We start from the raw sequence: 22,970 nt of genomic DNA, 5'->3' as shown, positions 1-22,970 counted from the left end.
TGAGTATGAGGTCTCCCACAATTCGGATTGAAGCATACTGCGTATATTATATTCGATCCGAGTATATTCGGATCTCCCGGAAAAGTATACTGCAGACAGAAAATCTCCCACAAATATAAAATGGAGCGCAAGATCTCCCCAAAAAGTAAATCTAAGGGAAAGATCACCCGAAAAAGTGACATGGAGTGCAAGATCGCCACAAAAAGTAAATCTAAGGAAAAGATAACCCGAAAAAGTGACATGGAGTGCAAGATCGCCACAAAAAGTAAATCTAAGGAAAAGATAACCCGAAAAAGTGACATGGAGTGCAAGATCGCCACAAAAAGTAAATCTAAGGAAAAGATAACCCGAAAAAGTGACATGGAGTGCAAGATCGCCACAAAAAGTAAATCTAAGGAAAAGATAACCCGAAAAAGTGACAGAGTGCTAGATCTCCACAAAAAGTAAATCTAAGGAAAAGATAACCCTAAAAAGTGACATGGAGTGCAAGATCTCCACAAAAAGTAAATCTAAGGAAAAGATAACCCGAAAAAGTGACGTGGAGTGCAAGATCGCCACAAAAAGTAAATCTAAGGAGAAGATCACCCGAAAAAGTGACATGGAGTGCAAGATCTCTTATAAAAGTGAATTGGAAGCAAGATCGCCCATGGAATTAAAACTGGAACACAAAATGACTTGCAAAAGTGAATCTAAATGTAAAATCTCCCGTAAAAGCAAATTGGAGCACAAGATCTTCCGGAAAAGTAGATTTGAGTATGAGGTCTCCCACAATTCGGATTGAAGCATACTGCGTATATTATATTCGATCCGAGTATATTCGGATCTCCCGGAAAAGTATACTGCAGACAAAAAATCTCCCACAAATATAAAATGGAGCGCAAGATCTCCCCAAAAAGTAAATCTAAGGGAAAGATCACCCGAAAAAGTGACATGGAGTGCAAGATCGCCACAAAAAGTAAATCTAAGCGAAAGATAACCCGAAAAAGTGACATGGAGTGCAAGATCTCCACAAAAAGTAAATCTAAGGAAAAGATAACCCGAAAAAGTGACATGGAGTGCAAGATCCAGTATTGCACTCTTTCGCTCTTTTCGGAGTATTCGCTCTTTCACGAGCCTCGATCTTGTATACAAAAAAAAAAAGAAAAAAAAAAAAAAAAAGATCGCCACAAAAAGTAAATCTAAGGAAAAGATAACCCGAAAAAGTGACATGGAGTGCAAGATCGCCACAAAAAGTAAATCTAAGGAAAAGATAACCCGAAAAAGTGACATGGAGTGCAAGATCGCCACAAAAAGTAAATCTAAGGAAAAGATAACCCGAAAAAGTGACATGGAGTGCAAGATCTCCACAAAAAGTAAATCTAAGGAGAAGATAACCCGAAAAAGTGACATGGAGTGCAAGATCGCCACAAAAAGTAAATCTAAGCGAAAGATCACCCGAAAAAGTGACATGGAGTGCAAGATCGCCACAAAAAGTAAATCTAAGGAAAAGATAACCCGAAAAAGTGACATGGAGTGCAAGATCGCCACAAAAAGTAAATCTAAGGAAAAGATAACCCGAAAAAGTGACATGGAGTGCAAGATCGCCACAAAAAGTAAATCTAAGGAAAAGATAACCCGAAAAAGTGACATGGAGTGCAAGATCTCCACAAAAAGTAAATCTAAGGAGAAGATAACCCGAAAAAGTGACATGGAGTGCAAGATCGCCACAAAAAGTAAATCTAAGGAAAAGATAACCCGAAAAAGTGACATGGAGTGCAAGATCGCCACAAAAAGTAAATCTAAGGAAAAGATAATCCGAAAAAGTGACATGGAGTGCAAGATCGCCACAAAAAGTAAATCTAAGCGAAAGATAACCCGAAAAAGTGACATGGAGTGCAAGATCTCCACAAAAAGTAAATCTAAGGAAAAGATAACCCGAAAAAGTGACATGGAGTGCAAGATCGCCACAAAAAGTAAATCTAAGGAAAAGATAACCCGAAAAAGTGACATGGAGTGCAAGATCGCCACAAAAAGTAAATCTAAGGAAAAGATAACCCGAAAAAGTGACATGGAGTGCAAGATCTCTTATAAAAGTGAATTGGAAGCAAGATCGCCCATGGAATTAAAACTGGAACACAAAATGACCTGCAAAAGTGAATCTAAATGTAAAATCTCCCGTAAAAGTAAATTGGAGCACAAGATCTCCCCTAAAGTAAATCGGAGTGTAAGGTCTCCCCTAAAGTAAATCGGAGTGTAAGGTCTCCCGTAAAAGTAAATTGGAGCGCAAGATCTCCTGTAAAAGTGAATAGGAGCACGAGATATCCCATAAAAGTAAATCGGAGCACAAATTCTCCCGTAAAAGTAAATCGGAGCGCAAGATATCCCGTAAAAGTAGACGTGTGCTCACAATCTCCTGTATAAATCAATTGATTGCAAGATGTCCATGAAAAGCTCATTTGTGCATGACATCTGTGAGAAGGTAATTGAGAGATTATGCCATTCCAAAATGTTTTTATAAAGCTTTGCACGGTGCAGTCCAACTAATAGCATTAGGTAACTAACGTACTAAATGATGCAAAAGAGACAGCACTAAAGCAATACTGTGGAGGAATAATAATAAACATTGCAGACATTTCATGGTTTTGCCATTTGCACTTCCTTTGTTTGTATATTTTAATTTTCGATGCAACTCAAGAAGCTCATTCTTTGGCAAATAATAAATAAATGGATAAAGAATCGTTTACTCGTTAACAAAGCTGGCAATACATTATAAAACAAGCAACGGAATCATAATGCACGGTCTCAACACAGCTTAAGGTACAAAACTGCGGCCCTCTCCCTCCCACGAACAACAAACTCCATCATGCAACACCCCATCCCACAAATATCCCCAATGAACGTGTTATTTAACTTCCCATTAACAAATATCCATACACAATGGGTAAATGCACAGCAATTCATACAGGGATGGCATGGAGGGATAATAGGGAGGAAAAGTAAGGATTCTTCGCATGGTTGGCTAAAACCACCGCACCACCACGACTAACACCCTCTACTCACCTCCAAGCCTTTTCAACATCCAACTCCCTTATCCCAATACCAACACCAACAGTAGATAAAACATTTCCTTTTAATGCTATAGTTTCCTGGACTCGGCCCGATTGGACGCGATTCGCCGGCCGCAACCCGTCCTACTTTTCTGGACTAGGCCCAATTGGCCGATGCCTTGGCTAATCATAGTCCAGTGCTGTCGGTAAAAAATAAGAAAAATTATCCAAGAGATGAGCCACGACATCCCTCGGAGACATTCGTGCTCCACAAACAGTCGCGTTATTATATAATTTTATTATTATTGCTGTAGTTTATCCTTTTGGCACAAAATCTTTGCTCGGTCTGTCATCTCAACAAGCTGAGCCGTCAATGATGATTTGGAAAGGAAGCGTTTGGGAAAATGGAATCAAACACTTTCAGGGCACCGCGGATGTAGTTTGACGTATAAATTGGGAAGATGAGATCACACATGACCTTCTTGCCCCGACATGCAAGTTTATTTACCAAAAAGGGAGAAAGTACTTGGAGAAATCCTTATGTAACTCCAGGGTCTCAGGCCTACGTCATCGTGAATTTGGTCTACATGCACCAAAAATGGAGAATCGACTCGAAACAAGTTCAAATCCCATGCTCGAGTATTACAATCCGTGTCTCTCTTCACTCGCCTGTAGTTCTTGACTTTTCAAACATCGTAATTTGTTACTATCGCCTCGTGTCTCATCAAACCGCTCCGTCTACCCCCAGCACGTGGTCACGCTAACTCAACTTTGTCCTCGTCGTTTGGCGTCTTTCATGGAGGAAAAGGCGTCCGGTGCTATGTCGAATCCATTTCCTTCACTCCGAACCAGATGGATGATTAAAACAAAAGCATTTGGTTGTGGAAGTGTTTTTAAACGGTTCGAATTTCTTTACCGACTCGTCTCGTGATATTTATAACCATTTTGTTTGAAGACTTACAACTTTACCTGGCCCGAGTGACGGAGCACCTTTTCGTATCTTATAAAAGTGCTTCCGGTTGTTGTTGCTTTTTTCCACCCGCCATTTGCATACAAATTGTGTGTGTTGTGAATGGAAGGATTAAATGTTGATTAATCATGAAAAATAACTGCACAATCCTCTTGGCCTGTACGCAAACTTTGTTTCCTTTGATTACAACCCCGCAAAGGTTACCGCTATCCTGATGTAAGCTCGATTTTGGTTTATACCAGTAAGAAACTGTAAAATTGGGCAAATCGGAGCTCAAGGACACTCCTCATTGCAAGAACAACTACAATAACTATAATCATCATCGTTATCGCAATTACTAAAATGATTGTTGTTGTGAGGGGTAGAAGAGCGATAAAAGAGGAACCAAGTATAAAGAAGGGAGTGGTGGGGGTGAGGAATAGAAATGATGACAATTTTGGGATTAAACCCAAAGTATTAGCACCACTGGCATTGAATAGTCAGGAAGACGGTGGGAGATGGAGGAGAACATGAGCGGGAAAATGCTGGAAATAGGTAAAAAGAACACGAGATATATATATATTATGTATATATATAAAAAACCCAGAGGCCTCGTTCTGAGAGAGGAATAAAAGTCTAGATGGTCGACTGTACAGAAAGGTTTTCATTTCCATCTCCCGCCGTGCTGGCCTGTAGTTGTTTTAGCATCGCCATCTGTGAACACGCACAGGCCTGTGATCAAGTCAACCCGACTGGTACAATTCAGAATACCAGACAAAGGTAAAGGAAGTGTTTATGTCAACAACGGCAATTACATTATCCTTGCTATGATTCGCGGAGCGGTGTTTGTTTGTGTGTGTGTTTGTTGCTCTACTCCTCCTACAGTTCTGGCCTGATTACATAGAGGCTCGCCACATCGGATCAGCGTTATCGCAATTAGTGCATAGGAGTGTTTTTATCTTTGCTGGTGGTCTTGGGGGAGAGCGGAGAGGGGAGGACGGAAATTCTCTATGCAAATGTATATTATGTAGCGCCCCCTCTAGGTGGGAAAAGGTATTACAACACTCAACCTTTACAGAACAGTATTCCCGTCCCACGTTTTCCAGAGCAGTGAGGTGTTTTGGATTATAAGCGGTAGGTATGTTTTAGCTTCATACATGTAACCCGGGTTATTTTTGTTTTATTTTTGAGAGCGATTGAGGGAGCTGGCAGTTGCCGATACACCATCCAAATAAATGTATGCGTCAGAAGAACGTGTTGCATGCTTAGAATAAGATCGCCCATAGGGTGGAGACTCTGCTGGTAAGAGGAATGCAAGACCCAGGGTCCATTGCTGCAGGAACTAATCATGTTTGTGCTCCCTTTTTATACACGTGAGTATTTTATCTCCTTTTCTATTAAATACCCTTTTTGCCAGCGGCTAAATTGGTGGTAATATTATGGACATCAGGGAAACCGAGGATCGTCTCGGTACTCCTCGTAACTTGTGTGGCCATGTTGGTGTTTGGCTAGACTGCTTGAGCAGCCTCCAACGGTAAATCGGAACGGTCACCGTGACTTAGTGTGTCACCACCTAGGAACGGCTGCGTACAAGGAGACCAACTCTGGTGAACGGTGCCACCTCCACCACAGTGCATAATCTCGTGAAGAACACAATGTTCATGGTCTTTTAGTCTTGGGAATGGGTGGTACCTGCTCAATCACCATGTTCAGCAGAATTATCTATTCGTCACTGCTACACATTCTCCATCAAAACAGCCTCGGGGGTAGTGGAAGGTAATTGTAACTGTTCTGCCTATCAGGACATTGTTGGACTCGCGGATTAAGTGTGTTGGTTGGTCATCTATTTATTAAGTATGCCAAATGGTGGATTTTGTCTCCCGATAGCTGTATGTCTTTCCTATACATATCCTTTCAGTAACCACTCTCCTTTCTCTTACCTATACTCATGTCTTCTCTTCCTGTTATCAATTTTATTTCCCTGGCTCCCATTATCCCCCTCTTCCATACATACATAACAAATGAATGTCCCCTGGATTAAGCCTTATATGGACAGCTGCTTGGCGGTGATTGTTGATTTTACAAGGATTACCAGGGGATCTGGCTTGGACTTGGAGGCCAGGGTGGGTGACAGAGGCAAGGGTCCAGCCCAGGGCTGGCTGTCCAGAATCCACTGAAACAGCGAGTCGCCGCTCTGCAGGAGGACGTGGAGGACAGAGGAGATTTATAAACATGGAGAACAGGGTGACATCATGGATAAAGCAAAAAATGAGAGCAGGGAAGATATAAATGAAGAGGTTCATGAAAAATGAGGCATTGAGATATTTAAAAAAAAAAGAAGGAAAAGGAGATATATTGTAAATGTAGTTACCAAGTTGTAAATGAGAAAAAAAACAGAAATACCTGTAATCGTGGGAGAAGTTGGTTCAACCAAATGTCCAGGAACCATTTATATGAGGCCGAAATATCCATTGGACACCCAATGAAAATACCCAACCCTGCAAAGAACAAACCAACATGGTTACTCATAAACACACACACACACACACCAACATGGCTCACACACACACCATGGTTACTCATAAACACACACACACCATGGTTACTCGTAAACGTGCACACACACACACAAACCCACCATGGTTACACACACACACACACACACACACACACACACACACACACACACACACACACACACGAGTCATATGCACACACAGAGGTGGATCCTTTGCGATCTGGGAGGGCTGCTTTCCACCTTCTGAAAGCCGCACATGGAGATAACAACCAACGACACACACACACACACACACACACACACACACACACACACACACACACACACACAAACCCACCATGGTCACACACACACACACACACACACACACACACACACAAACCCACCACGGTTACACACACACACACACACACACACACACACACACACACACACAATCCCACTCATTAACTACATGAAGAATGCACCAAGATGGCTGTTGGGAATGAACTGCATACCAAAGTGGCCGCCATCTTCCCCTCTCGTCTCCAGTTGCCTGTTGAGTTGCCGCCACAGCCTGGGCAGCCAATCCACCACCCTCGCCATGGGAGACATCGCGGCTGAGCGACCCGCTCCATCCTGGCTACCCGATACCTCCTGAGCTCCTGGACCCCAGTCGCCAGCCTGTATCAGTGCCTGACGTAGATTGCGGCCTAACAGTCCCTTAATAGGCTCTGAGTGGGGAGAGAGATGAAGGAGGCTGCAGGGGAGGAGGAGGAGAAGTACAAATAAGGGAAGCAGCAACAAATGCAAGTGGCTTGGTCAATAAGGTTTGAAAAATGTTTCCAATTATTTTAAAATAAACCTCATTTTTTTAAACAAAAACGTTATGCGGTAACGGGGTTTGCTAAACATGGTATACATGAGGATTTCCTGCTAGCTGACGACTCGTCAGGGGTCTATAGGTTCATCAAATGATTCATGGCTTTATTCATTAAATTAGCCTCTCAAATGAAGCTTGGAGTTGTGGATGTATCTGGTGGAAATTCCACCATTGGCTGGATGCAGAAATAATACTCCTGTGAACCCTCAACTCCAGATCTAGACTAGATGGGCCTCAACACTGATGACAAAACGGTCATATAAGATAAGTATGATTGTTAGGTGTCGAGTAAGGTATCGTAAGCAACAATAACGAGGGTTGTTGTTGTTTGTTGTGGTGCTTCATTCTGACCCAAAACCAGGTAGAGACGTGATGTCCGGTCCGGAAGGGCCGACGTGTTCCATCGTGACAATGACGTACGGTCTGCGGCGGAACATCAGGAAGAGGTCATCGTAAGGTAACGACCTCCACCACAAAATCCGCATGTGGAGAACAAAAGAAAAACTACGTAGTCATGGAGGTAGGCCCCAGGACTCCCGCTTCATGCAGGATGTGCTAATTATGCCGTCGTTCCCAAGCAGGGAAGTTCAGGACTGCACTGGCGAACGACGGCCTAACTTATCCTAACACCTGCAGTGAAATAGAAAACTCGATGTCGAGCACACTTCCGAACAAGATGTCCTGCCGGGATATAATTAGCAGCATTCCTACAAGTCTTTTGGAAAGGCCTTTGGTACATTTAGCTACAGGAGACGTGAGTCGTATTTATAAAATGGAAGAGTCTCTCGATCAACATTCGGACGCAACCCTCTACGCTTTATCAATGTGGAACCTGCACATGCCGCGGTTCACCTGATGGCGCTGGAATGCAGGGGACTGAGGAGAGCCAGGGGGTCTGAGATCACGTGGAGGTCATCCAGCACGAGAACCTGGAGCCGGTGGTCATTAAGCGCTTCCCTCACCCTCTCGTTGCATTCCTGATAAAGGAAAGCATTTGGATTGGTTTGAGCAGAATTGCTAGTTTAGAAATCACGAGCACATTACCTGTAGGGTGATTGCATCACCCCATAAAGTCACACACACACACACACACACACACACACACACACACACACACACACACACACACACACACAACTGTGGCCAATTACATTTTTACTGTGAGTGAGTAAACATGCACATGCAATTCTGACAACTCCTCAACCCCCCTTTCCACCTCCATGGAAAGTCCCCCGACCAAGCTTCAACCCCTCTCCACCTTCACAGAAAGTCCCCTCCTTTAATAGTGCCGAAGGAAGTTACGGTTGGAGATTTGAGTCATCGGTCAAATGACAAAACAAAAGGAAATAAATATCAAGTGAGCAGCAAGAATAAATATCAAGAATAAATAAATATCAAGAGAGCAGCAAGAATAAATATCAAGAGAGCAGCAAGAATAAATATCAAGAATAACATCAAGAATAAATAAATATCAAGAGAGTATCAAGAATAAATATCAAGAGAGCAGCAAGAATAAATATCAAGAATAACATCAAGAATAAATAAATATCAAGAGAGTATCAAGAATAAATATCAAGAATAACATCAACAAGAAATAAATATCAAGAGAGTATCAAGAATAAATATCAAGAATAACATCAAGAATAAATAAATATCAAGAGAGTATCAAGAATAAATATCAAGAATAACATCAAGAATAAATAAATATCAAGAGAGTATCAAGAATAAATATCAAGAATAACATCAAGAATAAATAAATATCAAGAGAGTATCAAGAATAAATATCAAGAGAGCAGCAAGAATAAATATCAAGAATAACATCAAGAATAAATAAATATCAAGAGAGCAGCAAGAATAAATATCAAGAATAACATCAAGAATAAATAAATATCAAGAGAGTATCAAGAATAAATATCAAGAGAGCAGCAAGAATAAACATCAAGAATAACATCAAGAATAAATAAATATCAAGAGAGCAGCAAGAATAAATATCAAGAATAACATCAAGAATAAATAAATATCAAGAGAGCATCAAGAATAAATATCAAGTGAGCAGCAAGAATAAATATCAAGAATAACATCAAGAATAAATAAATATCAAGAGAGTATCAAGAATAAATATCAAGAGAGCAGCAAGAATAAATATCAAGAATAACATCAAGAATAAATAAATATCAAGAGAGTATCAAGAATAAATATCAAGAGAGCAGCAAGAATAAATATCAAGAATAACATCAAGAATAAATAAATATCAAGAGAGTATCAAGAATAAATATCAAGAGAGTATCAAGAATAAATATCAAGAATAACATCAAGAATAAATATCAAGAATAACATCAAGAATAAATAAATATCAAGAGAGTATCAAGAATAAATATCAAGAGAGCAGCAAGAATAAATATCAAGAATAACATCAAGAATAAATAAATATCAAGAGAGCACCAAGAATAAATATCAAGAATAACATCAAGAATAAATAAATATCAAGTGAGCAGCAAGAATAAATATCAAGAATAACATCAAGAATAAATAAATATCAAGAGAGTATCAAGAATAAATATCAAGAGAGCAGCAAGAATAAATATCAAGAATAACATCAAGAATAAATAAATATCAAGAGAGTATCAAGAATAAATATCAAGAGAGTATCAAGAATAAATATCAAGAGAGCAGCAAGAATAAATATCAAGAATAACATCAAGAATAAATAAATATCAAGAGAGCAGCAAGAATAAATATCAAGAATAACATCAAGAATAAATAAATATCAAGGGAGTATCAAGAATAAATATCAAGAGAGTATCAAGAATAAATATCAAGAGAGCAGCAAGAATAAATATCAAGAATAACATCAAGAATAAATAAATATCAAGAGAGCAGCAAGAATAAATATCAAGAATAACATCAAGAATAAATAAATATCAAGAGAGTATCAAGAATAAATATCAAGAGAGCAGCAAGAATAAATATCAAGAATAACATCAAGAATAAATAAATATCAAGAGAGCAGCAAGAATAAATATCAAGAATAACATCAAGAATAAATAAATATCAAGAGAGCATCAAGAATAAATATCAAGTGAGCAGCAAGAATAAATATCAAGAATAACATCAAGAATAAATAAATATCAAGAGAGTATCAAGAATAAATATCAAGAGAGCAGCAAGAATAAATATCAAGAATAACATCAAGAATAAATAAATATCAAGAGAGTATCAAGAATAAATATCAAGAGAGCAGCAAGAATAAATATCAAGAATAACATCAAGAATAAATAAATATCAAGAGAGTATCAAGAATAAATATCAAGAGAGCAGCAAGAATAAATATCAAGAATAACATCAAGAATAAATAAATATCAAGAGAGTATCAAGAATAAATATCAAGAATAACATCAAGAATAAATAAATATCAAGAGAGTATCAAGAATAAATATCAAGAGAGCAGCAAGAATAAATATCAAGAATAACATCAAGAATAAATAAATATCAAGAGAGCACCAAGAATAAATATCAAGAATAACATCAAGAATAAATAAATATCAAGTGAGCAGCAAGAATAAATATCAAGAATAACATCAAGAATAAATAAATATCAAGAGAGTATCAAGAATAAATATCAAGAGAGCAGCAAGAATAAATATCAAGAATAACATCAAGAATAAATAAATATCAAGAGAGCACCAAGAATAAATATCAAGAATAACATCAAGAATAAATAAATATCAAGTGAGCAGCAAGAATAAATATCAAGAATAACATCAAGAATAAATAAATATCAAGAGAGTATCAAGAATAAATATCAAGAGAGCAGCAAGAATAAATATCAAGAATAACATCAAGAATAAATAAATATCAAGAGAGTATCAAGAATAAATATCAAGAGAGCAGCAAGAATAAATATCAAGAATAACATCAAGAATAAATAAATATCAAGTGAGCATCAACAATAAATACAAGAATAACATCAACAATAAATAAATATCAAGTGAGCATCAAGAATAAATATCAAGAATAACATCAAGAATAAATAAATATCAAGAGAGTATCAAGAATAAATATCAAGAGAACAGCAAGAATAAATATCAAGAGAGCAGCAAGAATAAATATCAAGAATAACATCAAAAATAAATAAATATCAAGAGAGTATCAAGAATAAATATCAAGAGAGTATCAAGAATAAATATCAAGAGAGCAGCAAGAATAAATATCAAGAATAACATCAAGAATAAATAAATATCAAGTGAGCATCAACAATAAATAAATATCAAGAGAGCAGCAAAAATAAATATCAAGAATAACATCAAGAATAAATAAATATCAAGAGAGCAGCAAGAATAAATATCAAGAATAACATCAAGAATAATAAATATCAAGAGAGCAGCAAGAATAAATATCAAGTGAGTATCAAGAATAAATATCAAGTGAGCAGCAAAAATAAATATCAAGAATAACATCAAGAATAAATAAATATCAAGAGAGCAGCAAGAATAAATATCAAGAATAAATAAATATCAAGAGAGCAGCAAGAATAAATATCAAGAATAACATCAAGAATAAATAAATATCAAGAGAGCAGCAAGAATAAATATCAAGAATAACATCAACAATAAATAAATATCAAGAGAGCAGCAAGAATAAATATCAAGAATAACATCAAGAATAAATAAATATCAAGAGAGCAGCAAGAATAAATATCAAGAATAACATCAAGAATAAATAAATATCAAGAGAGCAGCAAGAATAAATATCAAGAATAACATCAAGAATAAATAAATATCAAGAGAGCAGCAAGAATAAATATCAAGAATAACATCAACAATAAATAAATATCAAGAGAGCAGCAAGAATAAATATCAAGAATAACATCAAGAATAAATAAATATCAAGAGAGCAGCAAGAATAAATATCAAGAATAACATCAAGAATAAATAAATACCAAGAGAGCATCAAGAATAAATATCAAGTGAGCATCAAGAATAAATATCAAGTGAGCATCAAGAATAAATATCAAGAGAGTATCAAGAATAAATATCAAGTGAGCAGCAAAAATAAATATCAAGAATAACATCAAGAATAAATAAATATCAAGAGAGCAGCAAGAATAAATATCAAGAATAACATCAAGAATAAATAAATATCAAGAGAGCAGCAAGAATAAATATCAAGAATAACATCAACAATAAATAAATATCAAGAGAGCAGCAAGAATAAATATCAAGAATAACATCAAGAATAAATAAATATCAAGAGAGCAGCAAGAATAAATATCAAGAATAACATCAAGAATAAATAAATATCAAGAGAGCAGCAAGAATAAATATCAAGAATAACATCAACAATAAATAAATATCAAGAGAGCAGCAAGAATAAATATCAAGAATAACATCAAGAATAAATAAATATCAAGAGAGCAGCAAGAATAAATATCAAGAATAACATCAAGAATAAATAAATATCAAGAGAGCATCAAGAATAAATATCAAGTGAGCATCAAGAATAAATATCAAGTGAGCATCAAGAATAAATATCAAGTGAGCATCAAGAATAAATATCAAGTGAGCATCAAGAATAAATAAATATCAAGAGAGCAGCAAGAATAAATATCAAGAATAACATCAAGAATAAATAAATATCAAGAGAGCATCAAGAATAAATATCAAGTGAGCATCAAGAATAAATATCAAGTGAGCATCAAGAATAAATATCAAGTGAGCATCAAGAATAAATATCAAGTGAGCATCAAGAATAAATAAATATCAAGAGAGCAGCAAGAATAAATATCAAGAATAACATCAAGAATAAATAAATATCAAGAGAGCAGCAAGAATAAATATCAAGTGAGCATCAAGAATAAAAAAATATCAAGAGAGCAGCAAGAATAAATATCAAGTGAGCATCAAGAATAAATATCAAGAATAACATCAAGAATAAATAAATATCAAGTGAGCACCAAGAATAAATATCAAGTGAGCATCAAGAATAAATAAATATCAAGAGAGCAGCAAGAATAAATATCAAGAATAACATCAAGAATAAATAAATATCAAGAGAGCAGCAAGAATAAATATCAAGAATAACATCAAGAATAAATAAATATCAAGAGAGCAGCAAGAATAAATATCAAGTGAGCATCAAGAATAAATAAATATCAAGCGAGCAGCAAGAATAAATATCAAGAATAACATCAAGAATAAATAAATATCAAGAGAGCAGCAAGAATAAATATCAAGAATAACATCAAGAATAAATAAATATCAAGTGAGCATCAACAATAAATAAATATCAAGAGAGCAGCAAGAATAAATATCAAGAATAACATCAAGAATAAATAAATATCAAGAGAGTATCAAGAATAAATATCAAGAGAGCAGCAAGAATAAATATCAAGAATAACATCAAGAATAAATAAATATCAAGAGAGTATCAAGAATAAATATCAAGTGAGCATCAACAATAAATAAATATCAAGAGAGCAGCAAGAATAAATATCAAGAATAACATCAAGAATAAATAAATATCAAGAGAGTATCAAGAATAAATATCAAGAGAGCAGCAAGAATAAATATCAAGAATAACATCAAGAATAAATAAATATCAAGAGAGCAGCAAGAATAAATATCAAGAATAACATCAAGAATAAATAAATATCAAGAGAGCAGCAAGAATAAATATCAAGTGAGCATCAAGAATAAATAAATATCAAGAGAGCAGCAAGAATAAATATCAAGAATAACATCAAGAATAAATAAATATCAAGAGAGCAGCAAGAATAAATATCAAGAATAACATCAAGAATAAATAAATATCAAGTGAGCATCAACAATAAATAAATATCAAGAGAGCAGCAAGAATAAATATCAAGAATAACATCAAGAATAAATAAATATCAAGAGAGTATCAAGAATAAATATCAAGAGAGCAGCAAGAATAAATATCAAGAATAACATCAAGAATAAATAAATATCAAGAGAGTATCAAGAATAAATATCAAGTGAGCATCAACAATAAATAAATATCAAGAGAGCAGCAAGAATAAATATCAAGAATAACATCAAGAATAAATAAATATCAAGAGAGTATCAAGAATAAATATCAAGAGAGCAGCAAGAATAAATATCAAGAATAACATCAAGAATAAATAAATATCAAGAGAGTATCAAGAATAAATATCAAGAGAGTATCAAGAATAAATATCAAGAGAGCAGCAAGAATAAATATCAAGAGAGCAGCAAGAATAAATATCAAGAATAACATCAAGAATAAATAAATATCAAGAGAGCAGCAAGAATAAATATCAAGAATAACATCAAGAATAAATAAATATCAAGAGAGTATCAAGAATAAATATCAAGAGAGTATCAAGAATAAATATCAAGAGAGCAGCAAGAATAAATATCAAGAATAACATCAAGAATAAATAAATATCAAGAGAGCAGCAAGAATAAATATCAAGAATAACATCAAGAATAAATAAATATCAAGAGAGTATCAAGAATAAATATCAAGAGTATCAAGAATAAATATCAAGAGAGCAGCAAGAATAAATATCAAGAATAACATCAAGAATAAATAAATATCAAGAGAGCAGCAAGAATAAATATCAAGAATAACATCAAGAATAAATAAATATCAAGAGAGTATCAAGAATAAATATCAAGAGAGCAGCAAGAATAAATATCAAGAATAACATCAAGAATAAATAAATATCAAGAGAGCAGCAAGAATAAATATCAAGAATAACATCAAGAATAAATAAATATCAAGAGAGCATCAAGAATAAATATCAAGTGAGCAGCAAGAATAAATATCAAGAATAACATCAAGAATAAATAAATATCAAGAGAGTATCAAGAATAAATATCAAGAGAGCAGCAAGAATAAATATCAAGAATAACATCAAGAATAAAGAAATATCAAGAGAGTATCAAGAATAAATATCAAGAGAGCAGCAAGAATAAATATCAAGAATAACATCAAGAATAAATAAATATCAAGAGAGTATCAAGAATAAATATCAAGAGAGTATCAAGAATAAATATCAAGAATAACATCAAGAATAAATAAATATCAAGAGAGTATCAAGAATAAATATCAAGAGAGCAGCAAGAATAAATATCAAGAATAACATCAAGAATAAATAAATATCAAGTGAGCAGCAAGAATAAATATCAAGAATAACATCAAGAATAAATAAATATCAAGAGAGTATCAAGAATAAATATCAAGAGAGCAGCAAGAATAAATATCAAGAATAACATCAAGAATAAATAAATATCAAGAGAGTATCAAGAATAAATATCAAGAGAGCAGCAAGAATAAATATCAAGAATAACATCAAGAATAAATAAATATCAAGTGAGCATCAACAATAAATACAAGAATAACATCAACAATAAATAAATATCAAGTGAGCATCAAGAATAAATATCAAGAATAACATCAAGAATAAATAAATATCAAGAGGGTATCAAGAATAAATATCAAGAGAGCAGCAAGAATAAATATCAAGAGAGCAGCAAGAATAAATATCAAGAGAGCAGCAAGAATAAATATCAAGAATAACATCAAGAATAAATAAATATCAAGTGAGCATCAACAATAAATAAATATCAAGAGAGCAGCAAAAATAAATATCAAGAATAACATCAAGAATAAATAAATATCAAGAGAGCAGCAAGAATAAATATCAAGAATAACATCAAGAATAAATAAATATCAAGAGAGCAGCAAGAATAAATATCAAGAATAACATCAAGAATAAATAAATATCAAGAGAGCAGCAAGAATAAATATCAAGAATAACATCAACAATAAATAAATATCAAGAGAGCAGCAAGAATAAATATCAAGAATAACATCAAGAATAAATAAATATCAAGAGAGCAGCAAGAATAAATATCAAGAATAACATCAAGAATAAATAAATATCAAGAGAGCATCAAGAATAAATATCAAGTGAGCATCAAGAATAAATATCAAGTGAGCATCAAGAATAAATATCAAGTGAGCATCAAGAATAAATATCAAGTGAGCATCAAGAATAAATATCAAGTGAGCATCAAGAATAAATAAATATCAAGAGAGCAGCAAGAATAAATATCAAGAATAACATCAAGAATAAATAAATATCAAGAGAGCAGCAAGAATAAATATCAAGTGAGCATCAAGAATAAATAAATATCAAGAGAGCAGCAAGAATAAATATCAAGTGAGCATCAAGAATAAATATCAAGAATAACATCAAGAATAAATAAATATCAAGTGAGCATCAAGAATAAATATCAAGTGAGCATCAAGAATAAATAAATATCAAGAGAGCAGCAAGAATAAATATCAAGAATAACATCAAGAATAAATAAATATCAAGAGAGCAGCAAGAATAAATATCAAGAATAACATCAAGAATAAATAAATATCAAGAGAGCAGCAAGAATAAATATCAAGTGAGCATCAAGAATAAATAAATATCAAGAGAGCAGCAAGAATAAATATCAAGAATAACATCAAGAATAAATAAATATCAAGAGAGCAGCAAGAATAAATATCAAGAATAACATCAAGAATAAATAAATATCAAGTGAGCATCAACAATAAATAAATATCAAGAGAGCAGCAAGAATAAATATCAAGAATAACATCAAGAATAAATAAATATCAAGAGAGTATCAAGAATAAATATCAAGAGAGCAGCAAGAATAAATATCAAGAATAACATCAAGAATAAATAAATATCAAGAGAGTATCAAGAATAAATATCAAGTGAGCATCAACAATAAATAAATATCAAGAGAGCAGCAAGAATATATATCAAGAATAACATCAAGAATAAATAAATATCAAGAGAGTATCAAGAATAAATATCAAGAGAGCAGCAAGAATAAATATCAAGAATAACATCAAGAATAAATAAATATCAAGAGAGTATCAAGAATAAATATCAAGAGAGCAGCAAGAATAAATATCAAGAATAACATCAAGAATAAATAAATATCAAGAGAGTATCAAGAATAAATATCAAGAGAGCAGCAAGAATAAATATCAAGTGAGCATCAAGAATAAATATCAAGAGAGCAGCAAGAATAAATATCAAGAATAACATCAAGAATAAATATCAAGTGAGCATCAAGAATAAATATCAAGTGAGCATCAAGAATAAATATCAAGAGAGCAGCAAGAATAAATATCAAGTGAGCATCAAGAATAAATATCAAGAGAGCAGCAAGAATAAATATCAAGAATAACATCAAGAATAAATAAATATCAAGAGAGTATCAAGAATAAATATCAAGTGAGCATCAACAATAAATAAATATCAAGAGAGCAGCAAGAATATATATCAAGAATAACATCAAGAATAAATAAATATCAAGAGAGTATCAAGAATAAATATCAAGAGAGCAGCAAGAATAAATATCAAGAATAACATCAAGAATAAATAAATATCAAGAGAGCAGCAAGAATAAATATCAAGAATAACATCAAGAATAAATAAATATCAAGAGAGCAGCAAGAATAAATATCAAGAATAACATCAAGAATAAATAAATATCAAGAGAGCATCAAGAATAAATATCAAGTGAGCATCAAAAATAAATAAATATCAAGTGAGCATCAACAATAAATACAAGAATAACATCAACAATAAATAAATATCAAGTGAGCATCAACAATAAATACAAGAATAACATCAACAATAAATAAATATCAAGTGAGCATCAACAATAAATACAAGAATAACATCAACAATAAATAAATATCAAGTGAGCATCAACAATAAATACAAGAATAACATCAACAACAAATAAATATCAAGTGAGCATCAATAATAAATAAATATCAAGTGAGCATCAAGAATAAATATCAAGTGAGCATCAATAATAAATAAATATCAAGTGAGCATCAAGAATAAATAAATATCAAGTGAGCATCAATAATAAATAAATATCAAGTGAGCATCAATAATAAATAAATATCAAGTGAGCATCAATAATAAATAAATATCAAGTGAGCATCAAGAATAAATAAATATCAAGTGAGCATCAAGAATAAATAAATATCAAGTGAGCATCAATAATAAATAAATATCAAGTGAGCATCAATAATAAATAAATATCAAGTGAGCATCAATAATAAATAAATATCAAGTGAGCATCAATAATAAATAAATATCAAGTGAGCATCAATAATAAATAAATATCAAGTGAGCATCAATAATAAATATCAAGTGAGCATCAAGAATAAATATCAAAAATATAAATAAATATCAAAGCTGTAACGAATGGAATGTCCCGATGATCCGTCACCATCACATTGTGAGATTTTTTTTGAACACGTCCACGAATCACCTCTTTTAATCTGAAAAGATGGCGCAGAGGAAGCGCACTGCCTTTGAGGTTTGTCTGGGTTACTTTCCTGATCTGACCATAAGCTGTTGGGCTGGTGCTTCACAGATTGGGAGTTGCGTCAGAAATGTGTGTTCTCCGTCGGATGGAACATTAAGCCAGATGTGTGTGTCTGCTAGCGTAGATTGCTGAGGGGCGTTAAATATCCCACGGTGACTGAACGAAGAGCAGACGAGATCCTCAGCATGCTGCAGATCTACAAAGTTCAACCCCCTATGCAGATCTACAAAGTTCAACCACCTATGCAGCTCTACAAAGTTCAACCACCTATGCAGATCTACAAAGTTCAACCCCATATAGAGATCTACAAAGTTCAACCCCCCATGCAGATCTAAAAAGCTCAACCCCCTATGCAGATCTACAAAGTTCAACCACCTATGCAGATCAACAAAATCCAACCCCCTATGCAGATCTACAAAGTTCAACCTCCTATGCAGATCTACAAAGTTCAACCCCCGATGCAGATCTAAAAAGTTCAACCTCCTATGCAGATCTACAAAGTTCAACCCCCGATGCAGATCTAAAAAGTTCAACCCCATATGCAGATCTACAAAGTTCAACCTCCTATGCAGATCTACAAAGTTCAACCCCCTATGCAGATCTAAAAAGTTCAACCCCCTATGCAGATCTACAAAGTTCAACCCCCGATGCAGATCTAAAAAGTTCAACCCCATATGCAGATCTACAAAGTTCAACCACCTATGCAGATCAACAAAATTTAACCCCATATGCAGATCTACAAAGTTCAACCACCTATGCAGATCTACAAAATTAAACCCCATATGCAGATCTACAAAGTTCAACCCCCGATGCAGATCTACAACGTTCAACCCTCTATGCAGATCTACAAAGTTCAACCCCCTATGCAGATCTAAAAAATTCAACCCCCTATGCAGATCAACAAAATTCAACCCCATATGCAGATCTACAAAATTCAACCCCATATGGAGATCTACAAAATTCAACCCCATATGCAGATCTACAAAGTTCAACCCCCGATGCAGATCTACAAAGTTCAACCACCTATGCAGATCAACAAAATTCAACCCCATATGCAGATCTACAAAGTTCAACCCCCGATGCAGATCTACAAAGTTCAATCCCATATGCAGATCTAAAAAGTTCAACCCCCTATGCAGATCTACAAAAATCAACCCCATATGGAGATCTACAAAATTCAACCCCATATGCAGATCTACAAAGTTCAACCCCCGATGCAGATCTTCAAAGTTCAACCCCCTATGCAGATCTACAAAGTTGAACCCCCTATGCAGATCTACAAAGTTCAACCCCCTTTGCAGATCTACAAATTTCAACCCCTATGCAGATCTACAAAATTCAACCCCTATGCAGATCGACAAAGTTGAGGCTCCAGCACCTCATCAACCAAAGTGGACCAATGGTCCACGGCATAGCCGAAAACATGGCTGAGATAAATAACAACAAAATACCACCACCTTTATCCTTATACAGTATTGTGCAGTTAAAACCACAATTAATGCACAAATCTGGTATACAAGTAAAACCCTAAAACTTACCTTGAGCGTCAGCTCCTTCAGTTTGATTAAAACTACAGGTTCAGCACCTGCCGCGTCATCTGCTTCCTCCACGTCCTCCGTCCTTTCGTGCACGTTTGCCAAATGCCAGGCGAGTCCGAGGGCAAAGCGTGTTTTTTGTGAGTCAGGGGGGCCTGACAGTACAAAGCGCCGATGAAGGGATAACAGTGAGAGGGAACGCAGGAGACATGGCTTTGGAGAGAGCGACAGTAGAGCCAGGGAGTCGACACAGCCTTCCGCAGGTCCTGAAGTGATCAAAGTACAGGTGAGAAGAACTACCCGCTCACACACACCAGCCTATAACTACCCACTCACACACACCAGCCTATATCTACCCACTCACACACTCCAGCCTATATCTACCCACTCACACACTCCAGTCTATAACTACACACTCACACACTCCAGCCTATATCTACCCACTCACACACTCCAGTCTATAACTACACACTCACACACTCCAGCCTATAACGACACACTCACACACACCAGCCTATATCTACCCACTCACACACTCCAGCCTATATCTACCCACTCACACACACCAGCCTATAACTACCCACTCACACACACCAGCCTATAACTACCCACTCACACACACCAGCCTATATCTACCCACTCACACACTCCAGCCTATATCTACACACTCACACACTCCAGCCTATATCTACCCACTCACACACACCAGCCTATAACTACCCACTCACACACACCAGCCTATAACTACCCACTCACACACTCCAGCCTATAACTACCCACTCACACACACCAGCCTATAACTACCCACTCACACACACCAGCCTATATCTACCCACTCACACACTCCAGCCTATATCTACCCACTCACACACTCCAGTCTATAACTACACACTCACACACTCCAGCCTATATCTACCCACTCACACACTCCAGTCTATAACTACACACTCACACACTCCAGCCTATAACGACACACTCACACACACCAGCCTATATCTACCCACTCACACACTCCAGCCTATATCTACCCACTCACACACACCAGCCTATATCTACCCACTCACACACACCAGCCTATAACTACCCACTCACACACACCAGCCTATATCTACCCACTCACACACTCCAGACTATATCTACACACTCACACACTCCAGCCTATATCTACCCACTCACACACACCAGCCTATAACTACCCACTCACACACACCAGCCTATAACTACCCACTCACACACTCCAGCCTATAACTACCCACTCACACACACCAGCCTATATCTACCCACTCACACACTCCAGCCTATAACTACCCACTCACACACTCCAGCCTATATCTACCCACTCACACACACCAGCCTATAACTACCCACTCACACACACCAGCCTATAACTACCCACTCACACACTCCAGCCTATATCTACACACTCACACACTCCAGCCTATATCTACCCACTCACACACACCAGCCTATAACTACCCACTCACACACACCAGCCTATAACTACCCACTCACACACTCCAGCCTATAACTACCCACTCACACACACCAGCCTATATCTACACACTCACACACTCCAGCCTATAACTACCCACTCACACACTCCAGCCTATAACTACCCACTCACACACTCCAGCCTATATCTACACACTCACACACTCCAGCCTATATCTACCCACTCACACACTCCAGCCTATAACTACCCACTCACACACACCAGCCTATAACTACCCACTCACACACACCAGCCTATATCTACCCACTCACACACTCCAGCCTATATCTACCCACTCACACACTCCAGTCTATAACTACACACTCACACACTCCAGCCTATAACGACACACTCACGCACACCAACCTATAACAACCCACTCACGCATTCCAGTCCATAACTACCCACTCACACACTCCAGCCCATAACTACACACTCACACACTCCAGTCTATAACTACACACTCACACACTCCAGCCTATAACGACACACTCACGCACACCAACCTATAACAACCCACTCACTTGTTCCAGTCCATAACTACCCACTCACACACTCCAGCCCATAACTACCCCCTCAATTGTTCTAGCCTAAATCGACCCACTGTCTTCAGCCATTGTCCACCCTCCTTATAGTGGGGGGGCCAATGTAGCAGATTGAAATGCCCGGTGAAATTGCTTGTTAATTTTTGGACACTGGTTGGGCTGTCTTTAGGGATGATATAAGTTCTAGAAAAAATATGTCTCCAATTGTTTCAAGTTCTTTATGGCGGCCATTTTGGATTTTCAAAATGGCGGATGTCGAAAACGTAAAATTCCATTATCTTGGCTTCTAAATGACCTAGAGTTTCGATTCTGGTGTCCAGTTGTACATTTTTGGGGATAGAGAATTGAATGAAACCTTCTTTAATAACCTACAAGGGATAAAAATAGGTTTTTATGGCACAGCCGAACCAGTGTCCAAAATCTAACTTAATGCACATCTATCTTAATTGTTATTTGTTATTTGTATGTTCCAGATTCGTGACCCTGAGCTATGATGGAGCCAAAAAGCAAGAAAACCAAGAAAGAAACTGATTTCACACTTTGCATTCAGTGCCAGGATCCCCAAGGTGCACTAGTGACTGAGCCAGCACTGGGCTCATATGCAAAGTTTCTCCAGTTCATCCAGGAGAGGGCACGAT

The 22,970-nt window shown here is 35.7% G+C and overlaps 2 protein-coding genes across 4 annotated transcripts in view; one reads left to right on the top strand and one right to left on the bottom strand.

Annotated features, from left to right (window-relative positions):
- The first annotated feature begins 324 nt into the window (after positions 1–324).
- Positions 325–2,614, top strand: LOC137428752 (uncharacterized). Its single transcript, XM_078777539.1, has 2 exons — positions 325–1,067; positions 1,160–2,614. Exon 2 carries the CDS (start codon positions 1,208–1,210, stop codon positions 2,222–2,224), a length of 1,017 nt encoding a protein of 338 aa, XP_078633665.1. The 5' UTR covers positions 325–1,067; positions 1,160–1,207; the 3' UTR covers positions 2,225–2,614.
- LOC137427997 (neuron navigator 3) overlaps positions 2,612–22,970 on the bottom strand; it is a 122,902-nt gene continuing 102,543 nt past the window's right edge. For all 3 annotated transcript variants that reach the window (XM_068117886.2, XM_068117887.2, XM_068117888.2), the window contains 7 exons: positions 20,299–20,561; positions 8,208–8,332; positions 7,707–7,778; positions 6,991–7,232; positions 6,379–6,473; positions 6,068–6,169; positions 2,612–4,689 (listed from right to left, as the gene is read on the bottom strand). In XM_068117886.2, coding sequence (XP_067973987.2) covers positions 4,612–4,689; positions 6,068–6,169; positions 6,379–6,473; positions 6,991–7,232; positions 7,707–7,778; positions 8,208–8,332; positions 20,299–20,561 — 977 coding nt within the window. In that variant the 3' untranslated portion in view covers positions 2,612–4,611. The remainder of the gene's footprint in view (positions 4,690–6,067; positions 6,170–6,378; positions 6,474–6,990; positions 7,233–7,706; positions 7,779–8,207; positions 8,333–20,298; positions 20,562–22,970) is intronic.

The sequence above is a fragment of the Myxine glutinosa genome, chromosome 5 (genome assembly GCF_964187855.1).
Source record: "Myxine glutinosa chromosome 5, kmMyxGlut1.1, whole genome shotgun sequence".
Taxonomy (NCBI): domain Eukaryota; kingdom Metazoa; phylum Chordata; class Myxini; order Myxiniformes; family Myxinidae; genus Myxine; species Myxine glutinosa.
This window is presented reverse-complemented; position numbering and strand designations above follow the sequence as displayed.